The 18068-nt window shown below is 35.3% G+C and overlaps 1 protein-coding gene across 1 annotated transcript in view; it reads right to left on the reverse strand.

Annotated features, from left to right (window-relative positions):
• The window catches only part of ALG13 (ALG13 UDP-N-acetylglucosaminyltransferase subunit), a 78176-nt gene that overhangs the window by 59174 nt on the left and 934 nt on the right, over positions 1-18068 (reverse strand). Inside the window, 2 exon segments of the mRNA XM_081566416.1 lie at positions 16682-16820; positions 17773-17935. Of these exon segments, the coding sequence (XP_081422542.1) occupies positions 16682-16820; positions 17773-17935 (302 nt within the window).

Here is an 18068-nt window from a genome sequence, read left to right on the forward strand (position 1 = left end):
AAAGAGAACTTAGGTATAATTAAAAAAAAACTGATTAATTGGACTTTAACAAAATTAAGAACTTTTGCTCTGCAAATGACACTGTTAGGAAAGTGAAAATACAAGCCATAGACTGGAAGAATATATCTGTATATCACCTGACAAAAAAGCTTTGGTACCAAAAATATATAAAAGAACTCAAAAGTCAACAATAAGAAAACAACTAAACAATTTAAAAAAGGGCAAATATTTGACTACATATATCACCAAAGATACAGGAATGGCTAATTATAGCATATAAGAAGATGTTTAACATCGTTAGTCATTAGGAAAATGCAAATTAAGACCACAATAAGACATCACTACACACCTACCAGGGTGGCTATGATAAATAATACAGACAATAACAAGTGGTAACATGGTTGTGGAGAAACTGGATCCTAAGTAAAAGAAGCCAGATGCAAAAGGGGCAGGATTCCAAAAGATATGATTCCATCCATATGAAATACACCAAAAATACAAGTCTAAAGAGAAAGAAAGCAGGTTAGTGGTTGCCTGCAGTTAGGATGGGAGTAAGTATTAAATGCAAACAGGCACAAAGGATCTTTTTGATGGATAAAAATGTTATAAAACTGTTTTGTTGTGATGTCTGCACAACTCTGTGTATTCACTAAACATTATTGAATTGTATACTTAAAACTCTGGTGATTTTTAAATAGCTTTATAATATAGTTCACATACTATACAATTCACTCACAAGGTATTTACAGTCATACATCCATCACCACAATCAATTTTAGAACATTTTTATTACCCCCAAAATGAAACCCCACATCTCACAACCATCAGCCTCCAACCCTCCTACCCCCACCAACTCCAGGGAACCACTAATTTACTTTCTGTCTCTACGTATTTGCCTATTCTGGATACTTCAAATAAATGGTATATAATATACAGTCCTGTGGAACTGACTTCTTTCACTTAGCATGATGTTTTCAAGGAGTACCTATATATACAGTCCTGTGGAACTGACTTCTTTCACTTAGCATGATGTTTTCAAGGTGTACCTATGTATCAGTATTTCAATCCTTTGTATAGTTAAGGTAGATTTTATTTATCCATTCATCAGTTGACAGCTATGTGGGTAGTTTCCACTTTTTGACAATCAAATGACTGATGCTGTTGTAAACATTCATGTGCAAGTTTTTGTCTGGACATTTCTATTCTCTTGGGTAATACCTAGGAATGGAATCACTTCAGCTGTGCTACTGTCATTCTCATCAGTAGCATATGAGAGTTCCCAAATCACATTACTGTCCATCTATTGGATTACAGCCATCCCATGTAGGTATGAAATGGTATCTTCTTTGTGTTTTTGCTTTTTTTTGCATTCCCGATGGCTAATAATGTTGATCACCTCTTCATGTGCCTATTGGCCATGTGTTTGTCTTTAATGAGATACTACTACATACATCACAGAATTACCAAAATATTTTTTTAAATGACAATATCAAGTATTGACAAAGATGAAGAACAACTGGAACTTTCATATGTTGCTGGTAGGAATATAAAATAGTACATCCACTCCGTAAAAATAGTTTAGCAGATTCTTGTAAAATAAAAGAGAGTTGTCATATGACCCAACAACCCCATTTCAGGGTAAATATCCAAGAGAAATGAAAACTTAAGTTCACACAAAAACCTGCACATGAATATTTACAGCAGCTTTATTAATAATCATGATTCCTCCCAAGCTGGAAACAATCCAAACATCCTTCAACTGGTGAGTGGAAAAACTGTGGTATACCCATAAAATAGAATACTCCTCAACAATAAAAAATAATTAATTATGGATACATATAAGAACATGGGTGAATTCCAAATGCACTGTGCTAAGCCAATGAAGAGACCTTCAAAGGGTTACATACTATATGACTGCATTCATATGACATACTGGAAAACACAAAACAGAAAGGGAAAACAGATCAGTTGCTGCCAGTAGTTAGGATTACAGGAAAGGGTTGACTATAAATGGATGACAGGAGGGGATTTAAAGATGGAGAGGAAGAGTTCTGTATCTTACATTATACATTTTTAAAAATGTATAGAACTATACATGAAATGCTAACTCTGCTATATTTAAATGTAAAAATGAATAAAACAAAAGCAGTAGAAGGAATAGAATTTATAGTCGAGGAGCTCACAAAACAGACAAGGTTGTAGAGATAAAAACAAGGAAATTAGAGGATCAATTTAGGGAAGCCAATATCCAACCAACAGGAGTCCCAAAATGAGATGAAGAAAGTGCAGGGGAAGAAAGGGGGACGTAAGGAAAATTCTACCACTGCAGGATATGACTGTCTATATTTAGACTGAAAGAGTCCATGAAGTAGTCAGAACAATGAAAGCAAAAAAGATGATCCGCAATGCATGTAACAACATTTCTAAAGTCAGGGAATAAAGATTCTAAAGCTTTCTGAGAGGAAAATCAGATCTTATACAAAAGATCACACATATGAATAACAATAAATTCTCAACAGAAGAATTAGAAGATAGAAAACAATGAAGCTCAATATTTGAGGGGAAATTATTTCCAACCTTGAATTCTATACCAAGCTGTCAATCATATGCGGAGACTAGAAGAAGGCATTTTCAAACTTGGAAGATTAAAAATGTGCCATCCTTTATCAGAAAGCTATTGGAGGACATCTGAAATGAAAATTAATAAGTTAAACCACAAAAAAGGGGTGGGGTGCATGGAATCCTGGAAAGAGAAGATTCCAAAAGAGAAGCAAAAGGAATTTTTAAGGTAAGGATGTAGAGGAAATTCCAGGACAGACTCTTAAGCAGGACTAGATAGAGAACCACCAATTGAGGTAAAATAAAACTACAGCACAGACATATTAAAAAATAAATAATAATAAGTTACAGATAACCTAGCATGTTTAAACATATGAGGAAAGATGAACTCCTCAGCTGGAGAGCTTGAGAATAGTTCTATAGAAAACTGAGCAAATGAAAAAACAAAAATGAAGTAGTTTTATAGAAATGTACTCAATCAACACAACATGGCTCATATGTGAATATTTACTAAAGAAATCATAATAATGTCAATGCTGAAAACAGATTTCACCATAATGGGTAAGCTAAATTTGTTTTTTAAATTTAAATATCACCTATAGACTTCCTGGGGCTTCCCAGGTGGTTCAGTGGTAAAGAATCCACCTGCCAATGCAGGAGGTGCGGGTTCAATCCATGGGTCAGAGGATCCCCTGAAGAAGAAGATGGCAACCCACTCCAGTACTCTTGCCTGGAAAATCCCATGGACAGATGAGTCTAGTGGTCCATGGGGTTGCATGAGTTGCACAGGACTTAGCAACTAAACAATAGACTTCCTAATGTGGGAGAAAGTGAGGAAGGAGATAAGCCCTCTCTTCCACAGTAGCAAGTCTATAGATGATATTTAAATTTAAAAAACAAGTTAGAAAGTATCACTTACAAAACATATAAAATGTTTACCTATAGGAAGCAGAATCAGAGATGAGGAGGAATGGGACACAGAACTGCTGTCTTTTGTTGTAAGCCTTGTAGAACTAGTTAATATTCTATATATTTACATGTATTATCTTAGGAAATAACAAATTCAATAAGGTGAGCAAGAAACAGAACAGCATAATAAACTGGGAAAATGATAAGCAGAATGTTACAGCTAAAAGGGACCTTTGTTTTACAGATGAAGAAATGAGTTTCAAATAATTATAAGACTTGTTCATGTTTTCACATCCAATTGGCAATAGTACTAGGACTGGAACTATATATTGTCTCCTGATTTTTGCAATTACTATAGAGGGACTGTATACTAAAGAAGATATGAACTAAGACTCAGAAATGGGTAACTACAAGTTATGTTCCCCAAATTAGTACAATATGACTTTAAAAAAAAAAAAGACCTGTCGGACAATACTAAAATTCCTCCTGTATATAATAGAAAGCAATTTCATAGTATTAAATACTGTCCTTTGAAACATCTGTTGCATTTGAAATCCCAATTGACTGACTATTCTTCCACAGCAAATTACTCCAATACTGCAAACCTCTAGAAGAGTGGTTCTCAAGGGAAGGGCTTGGAATAAAATTACTCCATGCCCAGAAATTCTGATTCAGCCAGGGCTGGGGTGGGTCCTAAGAACTTGCATTTCTAATGGCTTCCCTGGTGGCTCAGTGATAATCTTCCTGCCAATGCAGGAAATGCAGTTTGGTCCCTGGGTCCAGAAGATCCCCTGGAGTAGGAAATGGCAACCCACTCCAGTATTCTTGCCTGGTTTCCCAGAGGAGCCTCATGAGCTACAGTCCACGGGGTCGCAAAGAATTCGGCACAACTTAGCAACTAAACAAGCAGTTCTGAGGTGATGCTGATGCTACTAGCCCAGGACCACACTTTGGGAACCAGTGCTCTAGAACAAGGTGTTCCACTAGTTATTAATAAGTGTTGCTGAGAAGAGAGTTTCAAGGCCCTATACTGTAATCCTGTCTTTGAAGTTCATATGCCCATTAGCAAAATTAAAGGCTCCAAGGAATGCCAAAGTTACTTGCTTAACTTTGACCTGGTCTTTCCCATAAGGGGAAAAAAAAGGCCAAGTCAAAGTTAATCCACCTGCAATGCAGGAGACCTGGGTTCGATCCCTGGGTTGGGAAGATCCCCTGGAGAAGGGAATGGCTACCCACTCCAGTATTCTGGCCTGGAAAATTCCATGGACTGTATTGTCCATGGGGTCACAAAGAGTTGGACACAACTGAGCGACTCTCACTTTCAGTGAAACAGGTAACTTTAGCATTCAAGTTACTAATGGTTTTTAGTGCACTATAGCTAATGTTTTCAAATTTTCAAAGTTTGAGGAATGTTACTCCAAGAATTTTTCTGTGATCTAAATCTAAGGTTATTGGAATAATTACATTAGATACTGCATGTCAAGTGGTTACATAACTGCTTAATAAGTATCTGTTGCTGTTGTTGTTTGGTTGCTAAGTCATCTCCAACTCTTTTGCGACCCCATGGACCACCAGGTTCCTCTGTCCATGGGATTTCCCAGGCAAGAATACTGGAGTGGGTTGCCATTTCCCCCTCCAGGGAATCTTCCCGACCCAGAGATCAAATCTGTGTCTCCTGCATTGGCAGGCGGATTCTTTACTACTGAGCCACCAGAGAAGCCCCTTGTTAACTGCTATCTGCCAAATAAAAAGGTTCTCTAAGAAATTATTCTTTGGTCCAAAAAAAATAGGTAAGAAACAGAACAATTTCACCTAAATTCTACTGAAAATCAAGCCATAATTCAAATATAGCTTCTCAGAGGTGCTTTCCCAAACCTTAATGGATCTCCTCCTTTTGACATTGAAAATAGGAAGAAAAACAATTGCCTAAAAGACCTTTTAAGCACTGTACTATGGGTACAGATTAAAATAAATTGAAGAAAATAAAAATAATTAACAAATCATTTGACCGGTCATAAAATTGATGTGCTTTTACAACTACTTTTCATACCATAATTCAACTTGAAAAAGGGATTTGTTGTTTTAACTGGAATTGTCTATTTCTTCTTTCACTGATGAAATAGGAAAATTCTCTGTACTATGAAGAATATAAATGCTATAGTTTTAATTCTAAGATAACACTCCTTCATGTTTCTGTGAGTAAATTAAATATGCCTGGATTTTTTTTAAAAGCATACACTGTCTGTGACATATATGGTATAGTTGCAAATGTATAAAAATGCTTTTGAGTATTTTAATTTCTAAGAGACAATACAGTATCATGAAAAGATTATGAACTTTGTTATACCATTTCAATCTGTATGCATTGGTTTCCTTAACTGTAAAATAAAGTTGACAGGCTATATGATCTCTAAGCTCTTTCTCAGGTCTAAGGAAGTATGATTCTCTGTGAGTCAAAAGTGGGTAACAGATGTGCCCTCCCTTTAGATGATCAAATTTGTGATCAACATTAACCATAGCTTGCAGGGGGATTAACATATTATCCTGGCCAATTGTGGGGCTGAGTGGCCTACATAAAAATAAATAATAAATCTTACCTTGTCAAATGAAATAAACAACTTGGATTTTTAAACATAAAAAAATTTGTAACTATGTGTGGTGATGGATATTAACTAAACTTATTGTGGTAATCATTTTTTGCTATGAAAGTGAAAGTCACTCAGTCGTGTCCAACTCTTTGTGACCCCATGGACTTATACAGTCCATGGAATTCTCCAGGCCACAATACTGGAGTGGGTAATCATTCCCTTCTCCAGAGGATCTTCCCAACCCAGGGATCGAAACCAGGTTTCCTGCATTGCCAGCAGATTCTTTACCAGCTGAACCTCCAGGGAAGCCCTTATTTTTCACTATATATACATATCAAATCATTAAGTTATACAACTTAATGTTACATGTCAATTATAAGTCAACAAAACTGAAAAAAATTAATAGATATATGTATATAACAACATGCGACAGCCTGCTGAAAAGGCAATTAGCATTTTTAGAAAAAAACTGATAAATCATTTACTTCAGTCATTTTTCAGTATGAAATAACGTGGCGCCAATGGGGGAAACTGCTCTGCAATTCTACAGAAACTTTTTAGTCTTCATTACTAAAAAATATAATGGTAAACTTTAAAAAAAAAAACATTTTTAACAGCACTCTGAAACTAGAACCTGTCACTTCTTTTCATGGTGAACATTTAAACAGAATTAGCAAGGCAAGATTAGTGAAGAAAACAAATACAATGGTTCTAAAACAAAATTTGGCCATAAGGCCCTATACCAACTCCTCAAAGTTTTAGGAAGGAGACAATAAAGAAAAAGAACTGACTTCCCAGAGCAGTTATTCTTGCTCAGATATGCAAAACAGAAGAAACATTATCAGGAGCCACTTGCTTTCATTTCCTCTCTTCCCTAGTTCCACCCGAAGCATTCTAACACAGATTAGGAAAAAAGAAAAATAGTACTGTTTACAAATATATTGACACAGAAATACTGAAGGTTGTTTTTTGTTGTTTTTTAAGCTACTTGCAGTGTCCAATCAGTCTACAGACAGACAGGGGATTAAAGGAAGGGAGAATAAAGACCAGAACATTCTTTTGTTTTGATGCACTGAAGAGACTCATTCCCATACTCCTCTAAGTAAACTTTAATTCTCCAACCACAACCCCAGCTAGAGACTGAATATGAATTTAAATATGAAATTCAAGGAAGATTTTCCTTTATTACTTAGGACTGAATTCTAGGAAAGTATCTCTAAGCCTACTCCTACTTCTTAAAACAAAAACTCTAACCAAGAGAATGTATTATTTCAACATTTTTTTTATTTTCAAACGTGCCACACATGTCTTAGAAATTACCTATGAGGGAAGCTAGTTTTACTAATTTACAAATGGAAAAACTGAAATTCAGAAAACTACTTAGGATGAAACATAGGAATGTTTTTCACTTCTAAATTTGGGGAGTGGGTATTTGGGGAGAGAGTATTATCTACTCTCTTCATACAGTAGTAGAGAAACAATCAGTATATTCTGGACAAAAGAGGAAATGAACAGAAAAAGATGCAATATATGGCCTCTCACAGACATTCCAACAGTGACTATCAGTTCAGCAAATACCTTAGAAGCACACTTGACAGTAAATGAGTAAATTACAACACTATATTGCTTTACCAGAGAGCCTAATGTAATATATCCTAAAATAACTACTATAAATGTATATAATTTTCATTTAGCCCTTTTTATCATTTAGCTCTTTGTAGAAACTACTACAAAAGTTTTTGGGTTATAGATACTGAGTTAAAGTATTCAGGTTAGTTTCAAAATGCTGCTTGGCATGTTTCAAATGAGAAAAATTTATAATGTTTTATATTATAAAAACTGGAAGTCACTAAACTTAAATGTATTTAATCAGAGTGTTTAATTATAAAGGAGTCTGTTATCATCAAATATTAATGAACAATGACCAAGGAATGAAATTACTGGAGCTGACCTCCATCTAGGGATTCTTAACCTAGCACAGCCTCAAGGTACCTGTAAATTCCTTGTAATTCATGGCAAAATGTTAGTACAAAGAGAAGCAATAGTTTTAAGTATTTTGAAGTTTCATGATCTCCCAAAAGCTTAAGAACTACTGCCTTTTGAGAGCAGGACTGTAGCCATCAAAATACAATCATGACATGGGAATTCTCTGAAGGTCTAGTGGTTAAGACTGTGATTCCACTGCCGGGGGCATGGATTTGATCCCTGTATATTACTGGGGACACGGGAATAGGAAAATCTTGCTTATTTCACCAATTTACAGAAAAAAAGTTTATGGCTGACTGTCCTCACACAATTGGTATTGAATTTGGTACAAGAATAATTTAAGTTAGTGGCCAAAAAATCAAACTGCAAATCTGGGATACAACAGGACAGGAGAGGTTTAGAGCTGTCACACGAAGCTACTACAGAGGAGCCGTGGGAGCACTTATGGTGTATGATATCACTAGGTAAGAGATTAATAATTTCCAACCTTCATACTTGAAAAAGGAAATCTACTTTAGGCAGTATGATTTTTTTTAAATTGCTAGGCATTCTATAGTTTGTAATTGTGTATCTGTTAAATGAGCTTATTATTTGGGTTTTACGTTTTTTTTCTCTAAATTGCTGTGTGAGATTTGATATTGGCAACATGTTGATTTCCTTATCTGAAAGTGGGTAAGACTAAAGGAAACTTTAGGAGATGCTGGTGGAGCTAGTGAAAGAATACTCTTCTGAAAAGCAGTATCAGTTGAATTATTTGAAGTGAAATATTTCAGACCAAATATTTTCACTTCAGTAGAAAGCAAGCAAATCTTTAAGAGTTACTCTATTCAGCCTCTTGCCTAGAGAATCCTGTGGACAGAGGAGCCTGGTGGACTGCTGTCCATAGGGTCGCACAGAGTCAGACACGACTGAAGCGACTTTGCATGCATGCATGCATTGGAGAAGGAAATGGCAACCCACTCCAGTATTCTTGCCTGGAGAATCCCAGGGACAGAGGAGCCTGGTGGGCTGCCGTCTATGTGGTCGCACAGTCAAATACAACTGACGTGACTTAGCAGCAGCAGCAGCAGCAGCAGCAGCAGGGAACTAAGATCTAGTAGGCTGCAGAACACAGCCCTCCCCTGCCAAAATAAAAAATCAATCATGACAGAGTATCAATCTGCCTGGATATAGTAAAAATTCACAAAGACAGTAAGAATCTAGAAATGAAATACCAAAACAGATAGGACATGATGGTACTAAAAACCCCTCAAAATATTTTTTAAGAATCAATATCAACATCAAGAAACATGTATTTTACATTGCCGTTTGAAGCTAGATTTTTTTATCTTTTATCTAGCCACCTAAAAAATCGTAAGAATTGAAAGAACTATACCAGATTGTAATATAATATTCATGTAAGGAATGAACCATTTAACAAGGAATTAAGTGTGATTTTGTGGTAATCTTCTGTACTCTTTTACTTGAAAACACTATAGCTACTGCTTTTTATAAATCTCTGATTTTTAACCCCATGTTTGTCCAAAAATCCCCAACAGGTATCGTTATTTGACAGATCCTTAAATACCACTAGAACGTTACATAGGATCAGCACTGCTATGTTTTAGATGCTATTTCTATAAACGCTTGATCCTACAAACTTCACCATATCACGTGGTCATCACATCTTTCTTCTGAATGAGAGGCATACTAGATATTTTGAAGTCAAGTCAAAGACAGTGTGAAGTGCAAGTGTGCAAGATGACAATGTTTCCTAGCCCCAATACCTAATCAAGATAATGAGAAAAGACTACTAAGCTACAGAAATGTATTTATCATTTATGGATAGCCTACTGTTTTTCTGGCAGAAGACTCATAAATATAGTTCCTCTTCAAGCATACTGTAAGAGTTCCTCCAGAGCAGGAACCAAGGCTAGAGTCTTGCTGATACAAAAAGTAGATTCTTATCATGCATTTATGTTTCTAAAAAAAAACAAAAAAACTAAGAGAACAAATAAATAAGTGGGCTTGAGACATTTAGGAAGTAAAGCTGAGAGTACCTGGTGACCAATCATATATGAAGGATTGGAGATTTAAGAGGTAAAGCCTAGAGGACTGACTCAATGGTGACACCATAAATAGAGATAAGGATCTCTGAAGCATGAAAAGAAGTAAGATTTGTTTGGGGCACATCAAGTTTAGGATACTTCAGAAACTTATGAGACTGACATGACCTATAGGCAACTGGAAATACCATGCAGGAACTCAAATCACAGTTGGGGGATATATATGGGAGACAATAGGAGAAACCCTGGGAGTGAAAACACCAAGAAAAAGTATATAAAGAAGACCAAAAATAGAGCCCAAAATACAAACATTTTAAGAGAAAACAAGAGCCTGGTAAATAAGTTGCAACCAGGTAACCAACTGGGAGTTTAGCAATCAGTATGCTTTCAAATAAGCAATGTAAAAACTGAAATAGATTATATAGCTACAATCACAATTCCCAGACCATCTTTTGGATATTTAAGTAGCATAAAACTACTTTTTCACATTATGCTCTGAGTTCAGTCTCCTCATTTGCAAAATGGAACAACAGTAACTATTTCAAAAGGTTATACTGTAAATGAGTACGTTTCTGTAAAATGTTTTAAACAGTACACCATACATACTAAGCAGGCAATGGGTGTTAACTGTTACTATTATTTTTCATTCCCCACTTCCCCATAAAAGTATGGTACTGTTTAGCAGAAAATTGATTACGACACAGCTATCAGGACCACCCAGCCTAAATCATTTCCAAAACACAATTTCAAATAATCTGCCCATACATCCCATTTTTCAGATCATATGAAGATTTTTGGTCACTGATAATTTCCTATTTTTAACAAATCACAGAGATTAAGTGCTTACATTATTAACATGATAAAGGACCAAGGAAAATTACATTACTGTTAGTCATTCCTGACATCCTTAGCCTTGGAAAACTTCCTCAAATTATCAAAGTGGTACACGTTTTTATACGGCCCTGTGTCTACATGATTTGCCTTTAAAATCATACAAAGCAGTGCTCTAATTCTAGGTTCTAGGTGTCTAGAATCACTAGACAGTACTTTGAGATGATTACTTTTCAATGTTGCAGAACCACACAAGTTCATCAGTTCTACTGTCTTACCTAACACCAAATCCTCTTTTTTCCTTCCAAATTATAAGCACAGTCTAGTATAAATTCCTTACTTTCCAAGCATCCTATAACTTCACATCACCTTTCACCCACTCCAACATCAATCAACTTTCTACCATTACCTGCCCACCTCTGAACATACCAACAATGTGAATTTCTCGAAATGCTAAACTTTCTCTTTCACTGCCTTAACCTCTCAATATCTCTCAACATAAAACTGCTACATAAACTGCACTGAACTTAGGCATTGATTTCAAAAATCTGAAGCCATCAGGTAATGAAACTAAACAAATTTTATTTTACTGGATACATATTTCAAATAGAATTTTGGTTACCATTAATTTCTTCATAAGGACCAATTAGACAAACACTTGGCAATTAATTTATCCAAGCCTCTTTCCTCATCTGTAAAATGAGTGGTTTGCACCAGGTATTTTTAAAATTCTCTACCAATTCCAAAAATCTACAATTCTTTGTCTTAAATTCTATTTGTTCAATCTAGTATCAATCCTATCCATGGCATTTTGCTAGATTCCAAAAACTCAGGAGTCACCAGTTTCTAAGTCCAAGGTAAGGTTGCAACACACCAAAGGAAAACCCAACTTAGTGAATTGTGAAATTCCCACTAAAATAAACTTCTGGAAATGAAGAAAATATCCCTTGGATGCGATTAAAGTAACTAAAGTAAATACTAGGCAAATGTAAAAAGAAAACAAAAACCTTACAACATGTATTATGGCATGGTTCAAAGAGCACAGGACTGGGAGTCAGTAAGTTGCTTCTAGTGGCAGCTCTGTCAAAGGCTATTATTTTAGACAAGTTTTAACCTCTGGCCTTCTTCCTCACCTGAGAAATGATGGGAATAAACTAGATTATCTTGAGGATTGCTGCCAAATCAAAATGATTTTAAGATATTCTCTGATTTTTAAACCCCACAACTGATACAAAATTTCCCACAAAGCTGTAGTTGAGATGTCACTACACACACACATAACTCATGTGGGAAAGAAGCAGAGGATTTAGAGCTTTTTAGTTGTCTAATGTTTAAGTAGACTCTTTCATTTATTTCTGATTCCCCATGGCTAATCCTTCATGACATAAGATTATTAAATAAGACTGAGTGATCAACATAAATTTTAAGCCACAATTTTTCTGAAACTAGAGAAATACGTTTAAAAGAAAGTCCAGAAAAGTGAAACTCTATGGATCTGAATAGGGACTTTCCTACAGCATTTGGTTAACACTAATATATAATACAATTATGATTATGGTGCTGTAAACTCTTCACCATGTAGATATAGATTACTCACATTTTAGATTAATTCCAGCAAAATTTTAATCCAAGTTGGCATCCTCCTGCTACCCAGAGTACTTCTCAGCCACCACCTTCTACCATTAGTAACAATTTACTTTATTATTATCCTAAGTAAAACACAATCAGGACAATAAATCTACAAAAGCATTATTTGATGCACCCCAAGTAAAATGCTTAGAATATTCAACATCTTGGGATAATACAATCAAAAATAAATCTTTATAGTGAATGCTCTACTTTTATGGATCAGTTATATCTAAACTTTCTACCAAAAAACTGTCAATACTTGTGGATAATCTAGTTTATTTTACAGGTCTTAAGACTACTTACCCCATTCAGAATTTCATAAAGTATCTATTTTGAGCTATATGACTTTTAAAACCATACATTTAGGCCATTATACACCTCAGATCATTTATTCATTTGTAAAACTAATTTTATAAAGACAAAAATAATTCCTCTATGATGCTACACTAAATGTTTCAATACCACTGTAAGGGGGGGGTCCTTAAAAAAAAAACACAGCAATTCCTATCGGCACAAATGCTTTTTGATTTACTCTTCTCAAACCAGTAAAGCTTTGACATTGGGTAAGATTATTTTTGTCCCTTTCTATTTATACTTTATAGGAACAAAATGAATACATCCACTCCACTCTATTCTTCAGGATAATAGTTTCTTGAAGTATAATAGATCAATTGACTCGAAAGTTAATCTTTTTAAGGTAATTACTAAGTTTATATAATTTATTTCAGAGAACACAACCCATCATTTTTGTTTTAATTTGGTTTCTTGGAGTATGAAGCTAAAGATTCTGACTCAAATTTTTCTTACAAGTCTGTTACTGTTTCATTGTTTACTCTAAGGAACATAAAGTAACTACATTTGAGGTTTTTGTCAAAGCTTTCATATTTAATTCTTTTTTTTCATGATTCCAAGTCCATTTGGGATTCAAGGATAAACTGTGTGAATGTTCACTACATATTTCTTTTACTAAAATATGAAGATTAGGAAAAAATCTAATAAACTTGTGAAACTGCAATTAGAATTTGGACCCAAATGCTAACATTCACAAATAAAATTTTCTATACATTCTATAGATGTAGGAGGCTTATTAATTTATATTATTCTATAAACATATACTCTATATTAAACTTGATTTAACCACATTCCATGGGTTGAATTTGAGGGGTGTTTTTAAAGTGTTGAGAGTTTAGTGTTTATTTTTGTAATCCAACAACTTTATCCAAAAATGCAGAAAATTTTTCTGGCTGGCCAGGAGGAAAACATTTCAGTGTTGATAAGTCCATTGACTGTAACAGCCCAGGAAGCATGCTAAAACAAAAGAAGAAAAATATTAGGTAACATGGGAGAAAATTTCATTATTCAATTCTGCCCACTTGATGACTGAATCTATCTTCCAAGAATATTGTGATGCTTCTCAAACTATGTGAATTTTAATGTATTTTAATATTACAGGTATATACACTAATAATAAAACAATACAAAGAGCTTATGTCAATAGCAATGCAACAGACACTTTATCTTTTATGTCAACTAAAATATTTCAGAAATGTTATTTCATGAAAAATGTGGTCATATGGTTTTGGAACACTTCTCAGGACTACGCAGATATAATTTGAAGTAAAATTAATTTATGAAAACAGAATAAATGAAACCAAGAGTGACAGCTACAAGACAAGCACAATAAGCTGGGGAGACTACTAGACCATGCATGAAGACTATAAAATAACTTTTTTTGCTAGTAATTTACTATTATAAATCCATATATAATTAAGCAATGTACAATCACCATGCATGTTGGAAATAAGGTTTCAATCACAACAAAAAACTATTACTTCAAGAAATTTAATATTAAAGCAGCCACTTAAGTTAGAACAGACATACAATCATCCAGCCTAGATTTGCGGCAAACAAATGATACACCTAAAATGAAAATACAACCAATTACTGATTCTTCTTATGGCATTCATGCGTGTGACTTTCTTGAAATTAATACAAGAAAAAAAGAATTCTAGAACTGAAAAAAGATTAATAAACTGGAGACTTGTACAACCGTCCTTTCAGCCTGAGAGTCACAAAGTGTTATGAAATCAATGTTTCCCCTTTTTTAATGTACTGACATAAAAATCAAAGCTAATTTAATATTTAGAATGAAAATACTCATTAAAGGTATCTGGAAAAATTAACTTGTATAAACTAAAGATGATTATGTACTCTTCAAAAATGGTATTAACCTGTAACAATCTCAACTACCTAAGGACAGATATGCCAATTATCTGCAGCCCATGTAATTTTTATTATCTGGCTTCTCCCCACACTCACAATATTGTAAGAATGACTTCTATATCACAAAGCCACCCTGACATTCCCTCTTCTCCATCATTACAGGATTAGAACACCAACCATTGCTCCTGCAACATTCAATGAATCTGTCTCCCCTCAATGAAAGTAAAAATCTTTGTTTTTGTGTTCACTGACATATGCCAATTGTCTAGAATAATGCCTAGCACATAATATGTGCTCAATAAATTATGAATGAACAAGTATTTGTTGAGTGCCTAAGAAATAAAAAGCATAAAATTAAAAGAAAAGCTTACATTCTAGCCAGTTTCTTCTAAAGTTTATTTTAAATTTCAACTTTTAATAACATAAGAAATATTTATTCTGTAATACTTCTGTGAGGTTTTTTTCCTTTTAAAACATCAAATTAGGACTGCTTTTAAAATCAAATAATTGGGAATTACTGACCTGACCCTTTGGCAAGCTTCTAGTGTCTGAAGAAGAATTAATAGAAAACAAACCAGGAATTTTCTTCATCCTTCTATCGTGATGTTGATCAGTTCTTGCTGAATTCTAATATACTTCTAGAAAATATTACTCCTCACCAAAAAGCAATTCCTCTGCTTAAAATACTCCTTTAAAATACTTATTAAACATAGAATAAAACCAGAATTTTTATGTGAGCTCTCCCCGCCCAGCTTCATCTTCATACTACAGCCACCCTTGCTTACTATATTTCTGCCCCACTAACCCTCTATTCCTCAAACACTCCAAGCTCATTCCCAACTTGGGCCTTTGTAGTTGCCACTGTTGCTCCTGACTCTAGAGCTTCACATGACTGGCTCTTTCTAGACATTCAGGTTTCAGCTCAAATGCACACCCAGTCATGCCTTCCCTGACCATTCTAATTAGTCTTCACCCCAGCTATCACATCACCCTGCCCTATTTTCTCCATAACACCTTTCACCATGTGAAATTCTCTGGATTGCTTATTTATGAACTGTTTAATGTCTATCTCCCACCACTGGAACACAGGCACCATGAGAGCAGGGAGTTTATGTCATGTTCAGCACTGTATCCACAGCACCAAGAGCTTCCCTGATAGCTCAGTTGGTAAAGAATCTGCCTGCAATGCAGGAGACCCCAGTTTGATTCCTGGGTTGGGAAGATCCGCTGGACAAGAGATAGGCTACCCACTCCAGTATTTTTGGGCTTCCCTTGTGGCTCAGCTGTAAAGAAGCCGCCTGCAATGTGGGAGACCTGAGTTCGATCCCTGGGTTGGGAAGATCCCCTGGAGAAGGGAAAGTCTACCCACTCCAGTATTCTGGCCTGGAGAATTCCCTGGACTGTACAGTCCCTGGGGTTTCAAACAATCGGACATGACTGACTGACTGACTTTCACTTTCCACAACACCAAAATAATGCCTGCTATGCATTAGGTATAGTTGAATGAATGAATGAATGAGTATATTTAATTCAGGGATTTCAGTGGATCTACTGAAGTCAAAACCCTAACTGAAAATACGCAAATGCCTTCCTTGCATAATGAAAAATAATGAACTCAAAACTTTATATTCTCAGAGACCTGCACACCCAGATGAACATACATAGACACATGTGCACACACATTCAGATATTCACATGCAATGAAACAAGCATAGACACTGAAAGAAATATAACACAGAAATCACAGTCAAAGTAGAAGCCAAATGAGCAGGTTTTACTGGTGAGAAACTCAAAATGTTTGCTAAGTGGGAGAAAGTAAGAAGTCAAAGATATAGGTTGGTTAGGTAGGCAGGTTAAGAATAGCTAGGAAGGAATTAAAACAAGAGGTCAAATAATCAGTTTCTGGTATACCTGCAGGTACAGTAGAAGAGATGCCCGTCTTTGTGTAGCTGCTTTGCCAATTCCAGTTGATGATTGTTCATCAAATTTTCATTTATAACCACTACAAGTGGCTTTCTTTTCTCCAAAGTCTCCAAACAGCTTCCTGCACCTACAAAAATATACCAAATTTGTCAATATAGTTAAAAAAAAAAGTTAAGGTGCTTCACCAGGCTTTATAGCTTGAACTCAAGGCAACACTACAAGCCTTTTAGTCATACATTCAAAATGACAAAAAATAGTTTTGACTTGCTCTTTAGTGTTACAAACCTGACTTGAAAAATACATTCTTTATCACTGCCAACAACATTAAGACCTATGATTCAGTGCTTTGCAACTTGCCCTCCAGTAGTATGCCCTGGGCATGAGTCCTGAATACAAATAAGATTCAGGTTCAACATACTGTACACGAAGATACTGTTGTTGTTCAGTCGCTTTGACACTCTTTATGAGTCTGCCTGTCAAAATAGGATAAAGCTCCACAAACATGCACATATACAATATTTGGGTCAATTCGACTTTTAAATCTAAATTCATTTAGATAGCTTAAATGGGAGCGAGGAGACTGTTAAGTGAGCAAATTCTTTTGGGGTAGATGATGCCAGCACCAGACTGTTATCTGCCTACCACTTACTGACTGGACAAGTTACTTAACCTTTTAATTTAACAGAAATATAAAAAATCTTCCAAAGCCATTATCTCAATGACCAATCCAGCTAATTAGCTGGCTGAACATTCCTGCAGATCTAAGCCCAGATATTAATTTCAACTGACAACTCTTAACACATGTCATTGGATATATCATTTTGCCCCTCTGTCTTTAGGGTTCCTAACTGTAAAGCTGGGCTTCAGTGATTGATTTTCCATTTTCTTACCACCCAGAAATTATAAATCCTCTCCAAAAATGTTCTCAGTCTCGACTGTTATACTGAAATCAGTATTATATTCAAAAGGGTTACTGGTGAGTTATCCTAGTGATTTTATTTTACATCAGAAAGGTTCGAGTTTCTGTTCTTATTTATGATCAATCAAAAACCAAACCGGGGGATTCTAAGGCACTTTACCTGCGTGACTAATAACAAGATCTGCTTTCAGAAGGTCTTCCTTCAGTGAATCCTTGTACCTGTAAACATCCAGAGTGAATGACTCAGTACTGAATGGTTCAGGTACCACCTTTCCTCTACCTATTTGTAGGACAAGTCGGTTGTAACCGAGGCTCTGGATTATCTGAAACGGGAAAAAAAGAAAAAGAAAAAGCAGTCCTTTTAAACAGGCCACTGGAAAACAGCAATGACGGCAACAAATCCCCCAATCGAAGCACGGGATGCCAACTAGTCGAACTGGAGCCCATTTGTTAGTT

The sequence above is a fragment of the Giraffa tippelskirchi genome, chromosome X, assembly GCF_054371585.1.
Source record: "Giraffa tippelskirchi isolate mGirTip1 chromosome X, T2T-mGirTip1v1.2.pri, whole genome shotgun sequence".
Taxonomy (NCBI): Eukaryota; Metazoa; Chordata; class Mammalia; order Artiodactyla; family Giraffidae; genus Giraffa; species Giraffa tippelskirchi.